Source organism: Stegostoma tigrinum, chromosome 23 (assembly GCF_030684315.1).
Source record: "Stegostoma tigrinum isolate sSteTig4 chromosome 23, sSteTig4.hap1, whole genome shotgun sequence".
NCBI classification, from domain to species: domain Eukaryota; kingdom Metazoa; phylum Chordata; class Chondrichthyes; order Orectolobiformes; family Stegostomatidae; genus Stegostoma; species Stegostoma tigrinum.
In genome coordinates, this window is record NC_081376.1 from 48957975 (window position 1) to 48972501 (window position 14527).

A 14527-nucleotide genomic window follows, 5' to 3' on the forward strand; every position below is an offset into this window, starting at 1 on the left:
TGACAGCTGTGTATACCGTATTCACCATGGTTCCTTTGGCATTGACCTTTACCACTTACAAGGACGAAGGCAGCAAACACATATATAAACAACCATCTACAAACTCCCTCTGAGTCATGCACCATGACACCTCAAACTATATTGCTGTTCTTTCACTGTAACTGGATAAAATTCCTGGAAGACCTGCTTTAGATGCACGCATGCGCGCGCACGCACACGCACACACTTTTTCTCTCTTTCTCTCATTCTCTCACTCTATCATTACATGAATGAATTGGAAGTGTCATGTTTCAAGCAATACACAAAACGTGGTTTAAAAATTGTTACGATGTTTGAATACACTTTATAGCTGTGGTTATAATTTGTGTTTTACTGAATCCTGTGATTTTTATTTCCAGCCTTATTCTGTGTGGTATTCTAGCATGTATGAATGAGCTCTTTGAAGATGCTGACAGCTTTTTTGAGAGTGCCAGGTGCTTTGAACCAAATAGTGTGTTAGCTTGGACAATCCAGGGTAAGAAACAATTCATAATCCAATTCACTGTCATTTCTCTTTAAAGCAGTGATAAACATAGCATAAGAAACAGTCTGATTCTTAACGTCATTATAATGTCATCTTTCTCCTAGTGATTGTGCTTTAATTTGTACAATAAAAAGGTTCTTCTTTATGTAATTACAGTATAGTTAACACTGTAGGTTGGGTTCAAAATGAAGGAGTCTGATTTCTACTACATCTCTTTCCTTCAATTTTTGGAAGTCACATTTAAAAGTTTTTTGGTGTGATTCATATCATAATATAATTTGTGACTAACCAGGCTGACAACTTAATCCTCTTTCAGAATGCGCTGCACAGAATTGCTAAAGCTCGATAAAATTTATTCAGTTTTTTTCCCAGGCTGTTCATAAGTTGAACATTTAGATAATAAATTCATATATGCATGCAATAACCGCCGAACCATACATACACATCTATACATGTGTTAATGAAAGAAACCTGAATTTTGAAGCATTGTTCAAACTGGAATGTCAACTAACTGGATGAATTTGGGTTCATAGATTAGCTGAAGTAGCTCATCTGAAAACAGTTTTGGCTTTCTCATTTTGAATAAATGGAATCATAAGTTTTCAAACTCAGTTGTTTAAAACTCATGACCTTCTAGGTTATATTGGAAAATCATAATTGTGAGAAAGCTTCTAAACCAGAAGTTTGGAAAAAAATAATATTAGAGTTAAGATCACCCAACTCAACTGCACGTATTTAAAATGTGTGCCTTCAATTATGTAAGTCGTATTAACATCCATATATGCATAATTACACACTGTCACATTATTCACCATCTTGCCTTTTACAGGTATGTGTTAAAGCGTGTGTGTGTGTGTGTGTGTGTGTGTGTGTGTGTGTGTGTGTGTGTGTGTGTGTGTGTGTGTGTGTGTGTGTGTATACTATCTATTTTATCTATTTTCTCTTTGGTGATTCAGTTATGCGACTCCTGGATGGAATCACCCCTCACTGTCTCCAAATTGCAGGGCCGGTTGTTAATCAACCGAATTCTGCAATATTTCAGACATTATGTGTCTTTTCATTTGAAGTTCTGTCAGTCTCACAGGCATTGCTAAAATTCTCTGAGAGCATGGGTTCTGGAAAAGGCTGAGCTTTACCTGTTCTGCTAAGTGTATGCAAAATCAACAAATAAAAGTTAGGTTTGCATAGCAACCCCCTTACCAGTTTAGCTAATAGATGCTAACACACATTTGATGAGAACAAGTAGATTTGAATAGGAGATACTGCCTCAAAATACTTGAGACAGTAATTTCTCTTGCAACATTGTTAAGTGCATTTGGTCACATAAGTTGACATGTCAATTAACTCAGTTGGGTGGACAACTGGTCCGTGATGTACAGTCATGCTAACAGCTTGGGTTCAATTCTCATGCTAGCAAAAGTTGAGATCACCATAAGGTTTCAACTTCCTGATCCCTCTCCTTGCCTGAGGCATGGTGACGGTCAGGTTAAACCACAACAAGCCATCTTTGTTAACAGAGAGAGCAGCCCTGTGGTCCTCTGTGACTATGACACCTTTAATTTCTTTTTGTCAATATGGCTGACAGAAGAGACATATCAGAACTTAATTCTGACAGATATTTGATTGGATTTGGGGCAGAATATACTGGGATTGGAGGTGGCGCACTTAGATTGGCAAGGCAACTTAATTAGATGAGGTGAGCGTGTCACAGAGTTCCACCACCTTTCTGGCTCCATTTAACTTAAATTCTGTGCCGGAATGCCCCAGCTCAACCTCCCCATCTTGCTGCCACTTGAACCCCAAAACTGGTTAATTAATAATCATTTAAAGAGATCCTTTCCTGCAAGAGCTGCAATAATCTCAGCCTCAGGGAGGATAGATAAAGTTTTTTAAAATTGATATTATTTTTCTAATCAACCCATTCAGAAATGTTACCGCATACCTCTGGGGCTGGTGGGCCTTCAACCTGGGTCTCTGTTTAGAGGATAGTTACACTACCACTGTACCACAAAAGTCCCAAATTGAATGAACAGAACAGAACAGCACTCGTGGGCACAGCACATGCACACAGCAATTGGAACTCTCAAAGAGCAGAGGACGGTTAATATCTGTATAGCCAAATGGTGGCATGGGTTGTGTTGTGGCATGGGAGGATCCTTCAATCTGCACTAATTCGCTCATGATCGAGAAACTGGGTGTAGGGCAGGAGACTCACCCCCCTGCCTTTGCAGCTCATACCCCATCCCATCTCCCTGCCACTCATTACATGTAAAATCCTCCCCCATACACCCCTCTCAAAATGCACTTCCCTGATTCTTTTGTCCGTGCGATTTTGCTTGTCCTTCCATCAGCTTCATCGTCTCCTTGTTGATGCTGCCAAACGGCATGATAGTTCAGTGGTTACCACTCCTGCCTAACAGCACCAGAGACCAGGTTTCAAGTCCACCCTCAGGTGACTGTTTGCATGATCTCTACGTGTATATGTGGGTTTCTGCTGGATGCTGTCGTTTCCTCCCACAGTCTGAAGATATGCAGGTAGGTGGATTGGTCATGCTGATTTGCCCTGTAGTGTCGAGGGATGTACAGGCTGTTGGATTAGCCATTGTAAATGTAGGGTTACGGAGATTTTGAGTGGGTCGTATGAGTGGGATGCTCTTTGGGGGGTCAGTGCAGGCTTGATGGGCCAAATGGCCTCTAGCTGCACTGTAGGGATTCTGTCATTCTAAGTGTAAGAGCTGCTGGTCTGTAATAGGCTAGCAGCTCTTGCTGCATAGGACCTCCACCCTGAGAGATTTGATTTCCAAGAGATGTTTGTTGCCGAACATTAAACTGTCTGATTAGAGGAAGCTACAGCAGGCCGTGCCCTGGAAGGTCAACTTGAATGTTTTGTCACCTTTTCAGTAAGCAATTGATATGACAAAGAAAACACAAAATTCTGTCCTAGACATCACCAGTGTATTACCAGCTAATAATGTGTAACTTAATCTGATTCTATTTTGAAATGGAATAACTGTGTATCCAGGGCTGTTCTATGAAAGTCAGGATCGTACAATTCTCTCTGAAATGGCCTTTGCTGAGGCAAAAAAGCTTCAAACAGCAGCTGACACAGTGAAGAAGTCATTGGATGATGTGGTCGTTGAGAAGCCAAAGGAACCTGAAATTCCTGAACCTGAACCTGACAGTGATAAGAAAGGTGAAAAGACATATGTATTTCACTTTTTCATGGGTTTACTATATATTCTAAGGTGCCTGTGTGGACACCTCTCCCCTTTAAAAGAAATGATGTTGCCTGTTATCTCACGCAACTCCAGAGGATGGAGAATGACACTTTTTCCAAAAAATCGTATTTGTATCTGTAAGTTAGTCTGATGTGCAACATTGCCTGGGGAGGCCTAACCTTTTTGATTATTAAAATAGAAATGCTAAGATAAGTGAACAAGCACATGATCATCTGTGCTTAAGTTGAATGCATGCCTCATAACTTTGCTTTGCAGTGCTTTTTACGGTTTCAAGAAGATCATTTTCTACCCATGCACGCCATGGTTTTAGTTCCCCAAAAGTTAGAATTGACTCCCTCATGCACAACTCAATTGAAGATCGAGTGATCTAAAACTAAATTAGGTCATATGTTTTGAAATGTCAATTCTGTAGTGTAGTTATGTATTATTGTAATGCTATTTGGGAAAGTAAGAAGTGAAAGAAAAGCACAAAGAAATATAATGATTCAGCAAGAGGATGTCAGATGTATTGTAATAAGACAAAAGTGAAATTGTTTACTTTGCTCAGAATAATAAAAATCTACACTTTTTCACAAATGTGATAGACTTGTAAAAATATTGACATTAATAAGGGTGTAGGTGTTCTTTTACCTAAGTCACAGACAGTTTAACATGCAAATGAGGCAAACAGTAATGAAAGCTGCTGGTATGTTAGCAAAAGGATTGGAGTTATAAAGTAAGGGAGTTTTGTTGAAATTAAATGGATTCTAATAAGAATACATCTGAGGCATTTTTTAAACAATGGTACAGTTCTTTTGCAGTAAACCTTACAGATACAAACTAACATTTTATTTTGCATTTTACTCATCTCCTTCAATTTAAACTTTCCAGCTGAACTAAATTCTCCAGGTCACCAGTGTCTGGCTGAGATGAGGAGAAATTTATTCAGTTAGAGTGTTGTGACCCCTTTGAATTGTGTATTCCTTGGGACTGTGGATGCTCAGTCATTTGGTGTATTTGAGGATTGAGATTGATTGACCTTTGGGCGTAAAGGAAATCAGGGATTTGAGGACAGGTAATAAAGTGAAGAGAATGTTGAAATTCTGCCAGAATCATAAGGCCAAATTACTCTTATGTTCTGAGCATAATGAACACATTTAACATTAAAATAGTGTTAATAAACACAGTATTGTTTACTTCTTTTGAAGATCAACAAGCTGCAACAGATGAAGTTGAAACTGCAGTCCAGGACACCGCAAGTACAGTGTCTGCTGCAACCCCTATTGGAACATCTGCTGATATAGTTCCAAAAGTTGCGTCTTCAGTCCTCAATAAAAAGAGGAGATCTTCTCTTAAGGGTCAGTCAACATTTAAATTCTCTCGCCAATTCCCTTTCCTTTACACAACAATATCTTGCATATTATCTTTCTTACCCTTTTGGGAGGAAGATTTGTAGTTTTTTTCTGAACTCCTTTAACACTCTTTCTTACTTCACCCCTCTTTGGTTGAACATCAAAACAGCTTAAAATAATCTAGGTATAACAACTCATTGGAAAGTATTTTGCTGAGGGAAAAGGGTATTTGGGGTCACTTCTGGCAGTTTCATACCCTGCTGAGCCCCAGAACAGCTCATTTGGTCAAGTCAGGAAAACTGTTGGTTTCTCACTCCTTTTAAAGGTGTAACATAAACTTGTTTGGTGTAGCTAGTCAGGATTCAAAAAGGAAAACTGGGATTGTCCTCTACTTTGGTTGATTGATTAGTTAATGACTGGATAATTCAAATTGTGTGCTAAAAAATCGTTAAATTAAATGTCATTTTTAATTGTTTCTTAATTCATATTTATAACCCAAAATTGTAAGTAGCTGTATACAAGTGCCATGCCGCTAATAATGATCTTACAGAAGAGCAGTTCAGTTTAGAACATGGAATCCCTAAAGGCCAGGTAAAGGCCATTTGGTCCATTGTGTCTGCACTGACTGTGGGACAGCAGATTCACATTCCCTCTCCATCCTAACCTCTCATTTATAATGGCTTATCCACCTAGCCTGCTCATCCATGGGCATAACAGGGCCATATTAGCATGTCCATTCCACCTAACCTGCACATCTTTGGACTGCAGGAAGAAACCAGAGCAGCCAGTGGAATCCCACACAAACGCCACACAGTCAATCAAGACTGGAAATAAACCTGAGTATCTGGCACTTTAAGGCAGCAGTGTTAGCCACTGTTGTAATGTGAATCCCAACTGGAGCTGTTCCTCATGTTCCTGGTCCATTCTCGAGCACTTATGGATTGCCCAGATTTTCTGTGGAAAGTTGAAACCTGGGACTGTGCCATTCACGTCCATTTCTAGGTTATAGTTAAGTGGAAAGTGCATCAGCTAGAGTTGGGAACATTGCCAGTTTGTAGAATACGAAGTATGCTCCAGTAGAGAATCCACGACTTTGGACAGATGTGTGGGTTTTATTTGAGGTCCCTATCAATGGGTGTGCTTTCTTAGTTGTCAGTCAATGGTGTTCTTTGAGAAACATATTTTCCCTTTGGCATCAAGAGGGAGACAGCAACCTTCACAAGCCCTGCACAGGGTTGGTACACCTCAGGAAGGACATACTGGCGCTGGAGCATGTCCAGCGGAGATTCACATGGAATATCCCTGGAATGGTAGGTTTAACATACGATGAACGGCTGAGGATCCTGGGATTGTATTCATTAGAGTGTAGAAGGTTGAGGGGAGATCTAATGGAAATGTACAAGATAATGTATGGCTTAGAAAGGGTGGACACTGGGAAGTTGTTTCCATTAGGTGGGGAGATTAGGGCCCATGGGCACAGCCTTAGAATTAGAGGGGGTAAATTTAAAACGGAAATGAGGAGACATTTCTTCAGCCAGAGAGTGGTGGGCCTGTGGAATTCATTGCCATGGAGCGCAGTGGAGGCTGGGACGTGAAATATCTTCAAGGTGGAGATTGATAAATTCTTGATCTCACACGGAATCAAAGACTATGGGAAGAGTGCAAGGAAGTGGAGTTGAAATGCCCATCAGCCATGATTAAATGGCGGAGTGGTCTTGATGGGCCGAATGGCCTTACTTCCACTCCTATGTCTTATGGTCTTGTGGTCTTATTTGCTGATGTGGGTGAATCTTCTGCCTGCCAACTGCCTCATATTCTGTCAAATATTGACAAAAATGATGACAGGAAAGCCACAGCAAGGTTCTGAAGGGAATCAGGCCCCAGTGACCTATCATGCACAACGGGCAGCCATTAAAAGTTTCAAACAGTACAACTGTTATCTTTAGTATTTTGCTGAGGGAAAAGGCTATTTGGGGTCACTTCTGGCAGTTTCATACCCTGCTGTGCTAAATGTGGAAATTATACAGAATGTTTAAGTGTAAGTGCAATGATACTAAGTATTTTACATATTGTAAGGTCAGATGTTCCCAGAATGTCACACAGGGAAACAAACTGCTTGCACCAAAGAACAACATCCCACTTTTATTAGTTCCCTGCTCCAAAAGGCCGTATAGTCCAGCATCTCAAGTGACATTTATCAATTATTTTGGAACCGTACTTAGCCCTCAACCTTTTGCAATACGTTACATAGGCATATAACTGAAATGTTTAATTGTTGTACATAATTATATTTTACCACAATTCTTGACATTATGCACTGACTATCCATCATTCCTTAATTATCATCAATCTGGATGATGAACCATTGTTAATGAAGGATTTAAAAGAGTATTTTGAAAGCCATGCCATACTTTTGTGAAATCTATGTGCTATTCTGAAGAAGTCCTTGCCATCAAGTTAACATTCAAACAAATGCAACACTAAGGAGCCTCAGAAAAATCATTGTCAGCGTGGATTAAAGGAGAAACTCTCCAATTACTGTAGATATATCTGGCACGGAAGGAAGAAAATTGTGATCACTAAAGGCCATTTAGTTCAGCCTAAGTTCATCATTCCTAAAGACCCTCAGTTCTAAGTATCAGCTCCTTTATTCATAATGTCTGTTCAATCATTAGGGAAGATACCAGGCTTTTGATTGTGACTAAAAAGTGTTCAGCTCCAGTTGCCGTGCTTCAGATAATGAAACATTTCAGCAAGCAGCAAAATCTGGGCAATTTGGCTAGATAGAAGCAAGCAACATTTATCCTATGCAAATGCCAAGCAATGGCCACCTCTAACTAGAGAAGAGCCTAACCAATTTGTCTTTTATTTGATTAATGCCATTATGGTTTGGCTGTATATCATTGATTCCATTGATAGTGGGTGAAAATCCGGGAAATTTCTTGCTAACACCATCCTGAGAGTATCTTCAATATTTCAAGGGCCTCTGTTTCAAATATGTAGATATAAGAAGAAGAAATCAAATAATTACTGATCATGAAGCCCAAATAGCAGCTCTTCGATAGTATCAGCTGTTGCTCATTTTCATCTGATGCAGGAATTTGTGGTTTCTGGAGACTGGAGCAAATAACCCTGCTGACATTTTTAAGTTGCCCTGATCTTACTGAATGGTGGAGCAGGATTAAAAGAACAAAGAATTTATCCCTCCTGTTATGATTTTATTTGGCTATTCATTAATGACCGTGGGATCTTACTGTGCACAAATTTAACATCTTATTTCTTACATTACAATAATGACTGCAGTCCAAAGTACTCAACTATCCGTAATGTAATTTACGCTGTAGTAAATGTCTTATGAAAGTAAGTTATTTCTGTATTTTCTTTATCAACCTTTTGCTTCACCACTGTGATTGGCCAATCAACAAAATATACTGATCCAGTAAGTGCTTTGACTTCTCCCTGCAGAGGCTGCACTTCATACTTCCTTTCAATTTGCTGCTTTGTCATTCATGATGTTGGTGATGACTTTTTCACATTGTTATGTTAACTTCAAGTAGAATGGCCTGCAGAATGTCTACAAAATTAATGAGCCACTTCTTTTTGCCTTTAGAACAAGCAATTCTCAATTTGAATCTGAAGTGAGTTTTATGTTGAAGAATAAGAAGTGTTGGTGGTGCAATGCTATACAAAACCAGTCCAGAGTGGCATTCCTTTTTATATGGTTGCACAAACTTCCTGTGAAATTAGACTTGAATTATCAAGTGAATAGCGGTGGATAGAATTGTTAAGCAGGCGTATAATATGTTAGCTTTCATTATTATAGGGATTGAGTTCAAGAGCCGTGATGTTATGCTTCAGCTATACAAAACCCTGGTTCGGCCACATCTGGAGTATTGTGACCAGTTCTGGTCACCTCATTACATGAAAGATGTGAAAGTGTTGGAAAAGGTGCAGTGGAGATTTACAGGATGTTGCCTGGAATCGAGGGAAGGTCTTACGAGGAAAGGTTGAGAGAGCTAGGGCTTTTCTCTTTAGAATGACAAAAGGAAGAGAGGTGACTTGATAGAAGTGTAAAAAATGATCAGAGGTATAGATAGAGATAATGGGAACTGCAGATGCTGGAGATTCCAAGATAATAAAATGTGAGGCTGGATGAACACAGCAGGCAAAGCAGCATCTCAGGAGCACAAAAGCTGACGTTTCGGGCCTAGACCCTTCATCAGAGAGGGGGATGGGGGGAGGGGACTGGAATAAATAGGGAGAGAGGGGGAGGCGGACCGAAGATGGAGAGTAAAGAAGATAGGTGGAGAGAGTGTAGGTGGGGAGGTAGGGAGGGGATAGGTCAGTCCAGGGAAGACGGACAGGTCAAGGAGGTGGGATGAGGTTAGTAGGTAGCGGGGGGTGCGGCTTGGGGTGGGAGGAAGGGATGGGTGAGAGGAAGAACCGGTTAGGGAGGCAGAGACAGGTTGGACTGGTTTTGGGATGCAGTGGGTGGGGGGGAAGAGCTGGGCTGGTTGTGTGGTGCAGTGGGGGGAGGGGACGAACTGGGCTGGTTGAGGGATGCAGTAGGGGAAGGGGAGATTTTGAAACTGGTGAAGTCCACATTGATGACTGCATCCACTGTACCCGGTGCGGCTTCCTCTACATTGGGGAAACCAAGCGGAGGCTTGGGGACCGCTTTGCAGAACACCTCCGCTCAGTTCGCAAAAAACAACTGCACCTCCCAGTCGCAAACCATTTCCACTCCCCCTCCCATTCTCTTGATGACATGTCCATCATGGGCCTCCTGCACTGCCACAATGATGCCACCCGAAGGTTGCAGGAACAGCAACTCATATTCCGCCTGGGAACCCTGCAGCCATATGGTATCAATGTGGACTTCACCAGTTTCAAAATCTCCCCTTCCCCTACTGCATCCCTCAACCAGCCCAGTTCGTCCCCTCCCCCCACTGCACCACACAACCAGCCCAGCTCTTCCCCCCCACCCACTGCATCCCAAAACCAGTCCAACCTGTCTCTGCCTCCCTAACCGGTTCTTCCTCTCACCCATCCCTTCCTCCCACCCCAAGCCGCACCCCCCGCTACCTACTAACCTCATCCCACCTCCTTGACCTGTCCGTCTTCCCTGGACTGACCTATCCCCTCCCTACCTCCCCACCTACACTCTCTCCACCTATCTTCTTTACTCTCCATCTTCGGTCCGCCTCCCCCTCTCTCCCTATTTATTCCAGTTCCCTCCCCCCATCCCCCTCTCTGATGAAGGGTCTAGGCCCGAAACGTCAGCTTTTGTGCTCCTGAGATGCTGCTTTGCCTGCTGTGTTCATCCAGCCTCACATTTTATTATCAGAGGTATAGATAGAGTGGACAGCCAGAGACTTGTTCCGAGATTAGAGGTAGCTATTACGAGGGGGAATAGTTTTAAAGTGAGTGGAAGTAGATTTAGGGGAGACATCAGAGATAGGTTCTTTACTCTGAGAGTGGTAGGGTCATGAAATGCATTGCCAGAGAGGGTAGTGGAGTCAGCCTCATGAGGGGCATTTAAGCAACTATTATATAGGCATATGGATGATAGTATAAGGTAGGGGTGGAGGTTATATAGACCTTAGGATTAGGGTAAAAGTTTGGCACAACATCATGAGCCGAAGGGCCTGTACTGTGCTGTGCTGTTCTATGTTCTATGTTCTATATACCAAATAAGCATAAATTTTACTGAGGCTGTATACATGTACATATCCACATGTGAGAAAGCAGGCATTATGATGATTATATTACACAGCTGTATGTGAATTTTTTGTGAAGTAGGCGGGGAAACACATTTTTAGGTTAGCAAGCACATGTATATAGGTAAACACGAGTTCTCATTTTTTCTCCCACCTGGTAGTTACGTTTTATAAAATCTACCAGGTAGTTTTTTAGATCTCTCCTTACTAAAATTAGTTTTAAAATATGTAAGTAGTGCTATGCCATAGCACAGACAATTTTCATATTGGAGAAATACCAGCTTGCAACATTTAGAGCAAGATTTTCCCATATTTTTCTCAAGGTGCGGGATGATTATATAAGGTGGCACTGTCACACTACGCCCACTGCTGGAATAATTCAATGATTCACCTGCCAATCAGCTTGGTAAGAGCTGACAGGCAAAAGTGGGTGAATTTCTTGGTGATTCACAGAATTGTCATGTGTGTCCCGAGATGCCAGAAGTTGCCAGTAAGTCAGAGGCTAGTAGCTTCCTGGTTCTAAGGACTACCAGTCAAAGCCTACTCCTCAGGGAATTCTGTGGTGAGCAGGGAAGAAATTTTTATATTCTTCTCGCGTAGTGTGGATCATGGGAGAGGGTTAGAGGCAGGGTAGAAGTCTGGGTTTTGGAGACCACCAACTTTGTACACATACCAATCCTCTAATTTGTACCTCCAATCACCCCTTCCCCGATTGGTGCAATTGGAGACCCCTCCCCAAACCAAACAGGCAGTTTGCCCAGGTTTCCCAGTTGGAAAATTAGACACTTTTCTTGCTCACCACGAAGGAATGTAATCTGCAAAGTGGCAAGTTGAGTCCCTTAAATAGCCATTTATTCACCAATTAAAAGTCTTATTTAGTGGCAGGTTGAGAAGCTCTCCCATGGACCTCCTTGGGCAGAAACTAAATTGTGAGATGGCAAGAAAGGGTAGTGATTCTCAAGGGCTAACTTGCTCAATTATTGTCCCTTCTCACCACATCTCATGCCAACTCCAGGTAGAGGAAAATCACGCTCCTGGGAAAAGTCTGCATCTGAAATATGGGCGGCATGGTGGCTCAGTGGTTAGCACTGCAGCCTCACAGCGCCAGTGACCTGGGTTCGATTCCAGCCTCAGGTGACTGTGTGGAGTTTGCACATTCTCCCCACGTCTGCATGGGTTTCCTCCGGGTGCTCCAGTTTCCTCCCACAATCCAAAGATGTGCAGGCTAGGTGGATCGGCCATGCTAAATTGCCTGTAGTGTTCAGGGGTGTGTGGGTTATTGGGGGATAGGTCTGGGTGGGATGCTTCAAGGGGCGGTGTGGACTTGTTGGGCCGAAGGGCCTGTTTCCACACTGTAGGGAATCTAATCTAAAAAAGTAAGGCTAGTGTTGTGTGGAATTTAAATGATTTAAAGAAGTGATAGTCTGTTGCCTCTCCACATTGGGAACTCCAATTCCCTGCTCTATAAACGCACCCAAAGAATGAATGGCTATACCTTAAGATTTTATTATTTAAATGTCCAGTCACGGTTATTTGTAGAAATCTGAGAATGTCTGTAGTCAACCTTAGAAACAAATCATGTGACCCGATCAGAGTCTCTGCTCGTGCTCAATGCACTCGAGCTAATGCTTGCTGCTCAGGCCAGATTCCTCAATGAAATTCATATCCTGCCAATCCTGTTGCAACCAACAAAAATCCTATCAAATCCTCTGATTTTATTTTTAGATTTAAGGAGGTTTAAATTTGATTTGGTGATGTTGTGCTCGATGTGATATTACCACATGTCAATGCCTCATGATGATGGAAGCTGCTGTTCCTCTCCTCACTGCTGCTGCTCATGACCTATTATGGCTCAGATTTGTTCACAACTCTAGGTGTCTTTTCTGATTTTTGTCGCTCCTCCCAAATCCTACCACCATAGGAGCCTGCATACTTTTCCTGGTCCTCCAGTTAAAACAATTTTTTCAACTTGTAAACTTGAGAACTAATGCTATCAAGAAGATATTGGCAGTAATGTCCCAGACACTTGGTGCAAGGAGTAAAAATCCACTATAAAGCATTTTTTGTGCTGTGCCTACCTAACCCCGAACACATCCTTGCTGATTTGAGTGTACATTCTCCTCGGCATCCTGGATCAATGTAATGGTGCTAGAAATCTGATGTAACACATCACTATCCATTTTATTTTTGAGTAAATCTCAAAGTTTATGTTATTACGAACGAATTTATCAGCAAGTCATGTCTGAAGAGCCTGATTGAACTTTTGGATGAGGAGGCTGAAGAGTCAGTCTTACTTCTGTGGTGAGCAAATTATTGGAGAGGATTCTGAAAGATACTATTTATGATTATTTGGAAAAGCACAGTTTGATTAGAAATAGCCAGCACAGCTTTGTGACAAACCTTATTGAATTCTTTGAGGATGTGGCAAAATACAGCAATGAAGGTAGAGCAGTGGAGTGGTGTATATGGATTTTAGCACTGCATTCAATAAGGTTCCACATGGTAGACTGATACAGAAAGTAAGGAGGCATGGGATTGGCGGAAATTTGGCTGTCTGGATACAAAACTGGCTGTCCAATAGAAGACAGAGGGTGGTAGTAGATGGAAAGCATTCAGCCTGGAGTTCGGTGACCAGTGGTGTTCTGCAGGTATCTGTTCTGGGACCTCTGCTCTTTGTGATCTTTGTAAATGACTTGGATGAAGAAATGGAAGGGTTGGTTAGTTGTAACAGGACATTGGCAGGACGCAGAGCTGGGCAAAGAAGTGGCAGATGGAATTCAACCCAGAAAAGTGTGAAGTGATTCATTTTGGAAGGTTGAATTTGAATGCAGAATACAGGGTTAATGGCAGGATTCTCAGCAGCGTGGAAGAACAGAGGGATCTTGGGGTCCACGTCCATAGATCCCTCAAAGTTGCTGCCCAAGTTGATCGGGTTCCATTGGCTTTCGTTGGCAGTGGAATTGAGTTTAAGAGCCGTGAGGTTATGCTGCAGCTCTATAAAACTCTGGTTAGACCACCCTTGGAATCTTGAGTTCAGTTCTGGTCACCTCATTATTGGAAAGATGTGGAAGCTTTAGAGAGGGTGCAAAGGGGATTTATAGGATGCTGTGTGGACTGGAGGGCAAGTCTTACGAGGAAAGTTTGAGGGAGCTAGGACTTTTCTCATTGGAGCAAAGAAGGATGAGAGGTGACTTGATAGAGGTGTTCAAGATGATGAGGCATAGATAGTGGATAGTCAGAGACCTTTTCCCAGGGTGGAAATGACCATTACAAGGGGGCATAATTTTAAGGTGATTGGAAGAAGTATATGGGAGATATCAGAGGTAGGTTCTTCACACAGAGAGTGGTGGGCGTGTGGAATGTGCTGCCGGCAGTGGTAGTGGAGTCAGATACTTTAGGGACTTTTAAGCGACTCTTGGATAGGCACATGGAGGATAGTAAAATGTAGGGTATGTAGAGTAGATTGATGTTAGTAGGATAATAGGTCAGCACAACATTGTGGGCCGAAGGCCCTGTGCTGTGCTGTACTGCTCTATTCAACATTCTATGTTTAAGAGATGGACTAGGGAGTGTCTATGATGTTAGGTATATGGACTTGCTCTTGAAATACCATTAGCTAGATTTTATTCCCATGGAATTGAAAACAAAGTAGTGATCTGATTAGGAATTTGGCTGAACAACAGGAAACAGTAAGTGTAGATAAGGGACGAGCAC

General features: G+C 42.0%; 1 protein-coding gene across 2 annotated transcripts in view; it reads left to right on the forward strand.

The window, feature by feature from the left end:
* Window positions 1-14527, forward strand: part of cfap70 (cilia and flagella associated protein 70) — a 91016-nt gene that overhangs the window by 61899 nt on the left and 14590 nt on the right. For both annotated transcript variants that reach the window (XM_048552364.1, XM_048552363.1), the window contains exons 19-21: window positions 399-514; window positions 3546-3716; window positions 4950-5099. In XM_048552364.1, the coding sequence (XP_048408321.1) occupies window positions 399-514; window positions 3546-3716; window positions 4950-5099 (437 nt within the window). The remainder of the gene's footprint in view (window positions 1-398; window positions 515-3545; window positions 3717-4949; window positions 5100-14527) is intronic.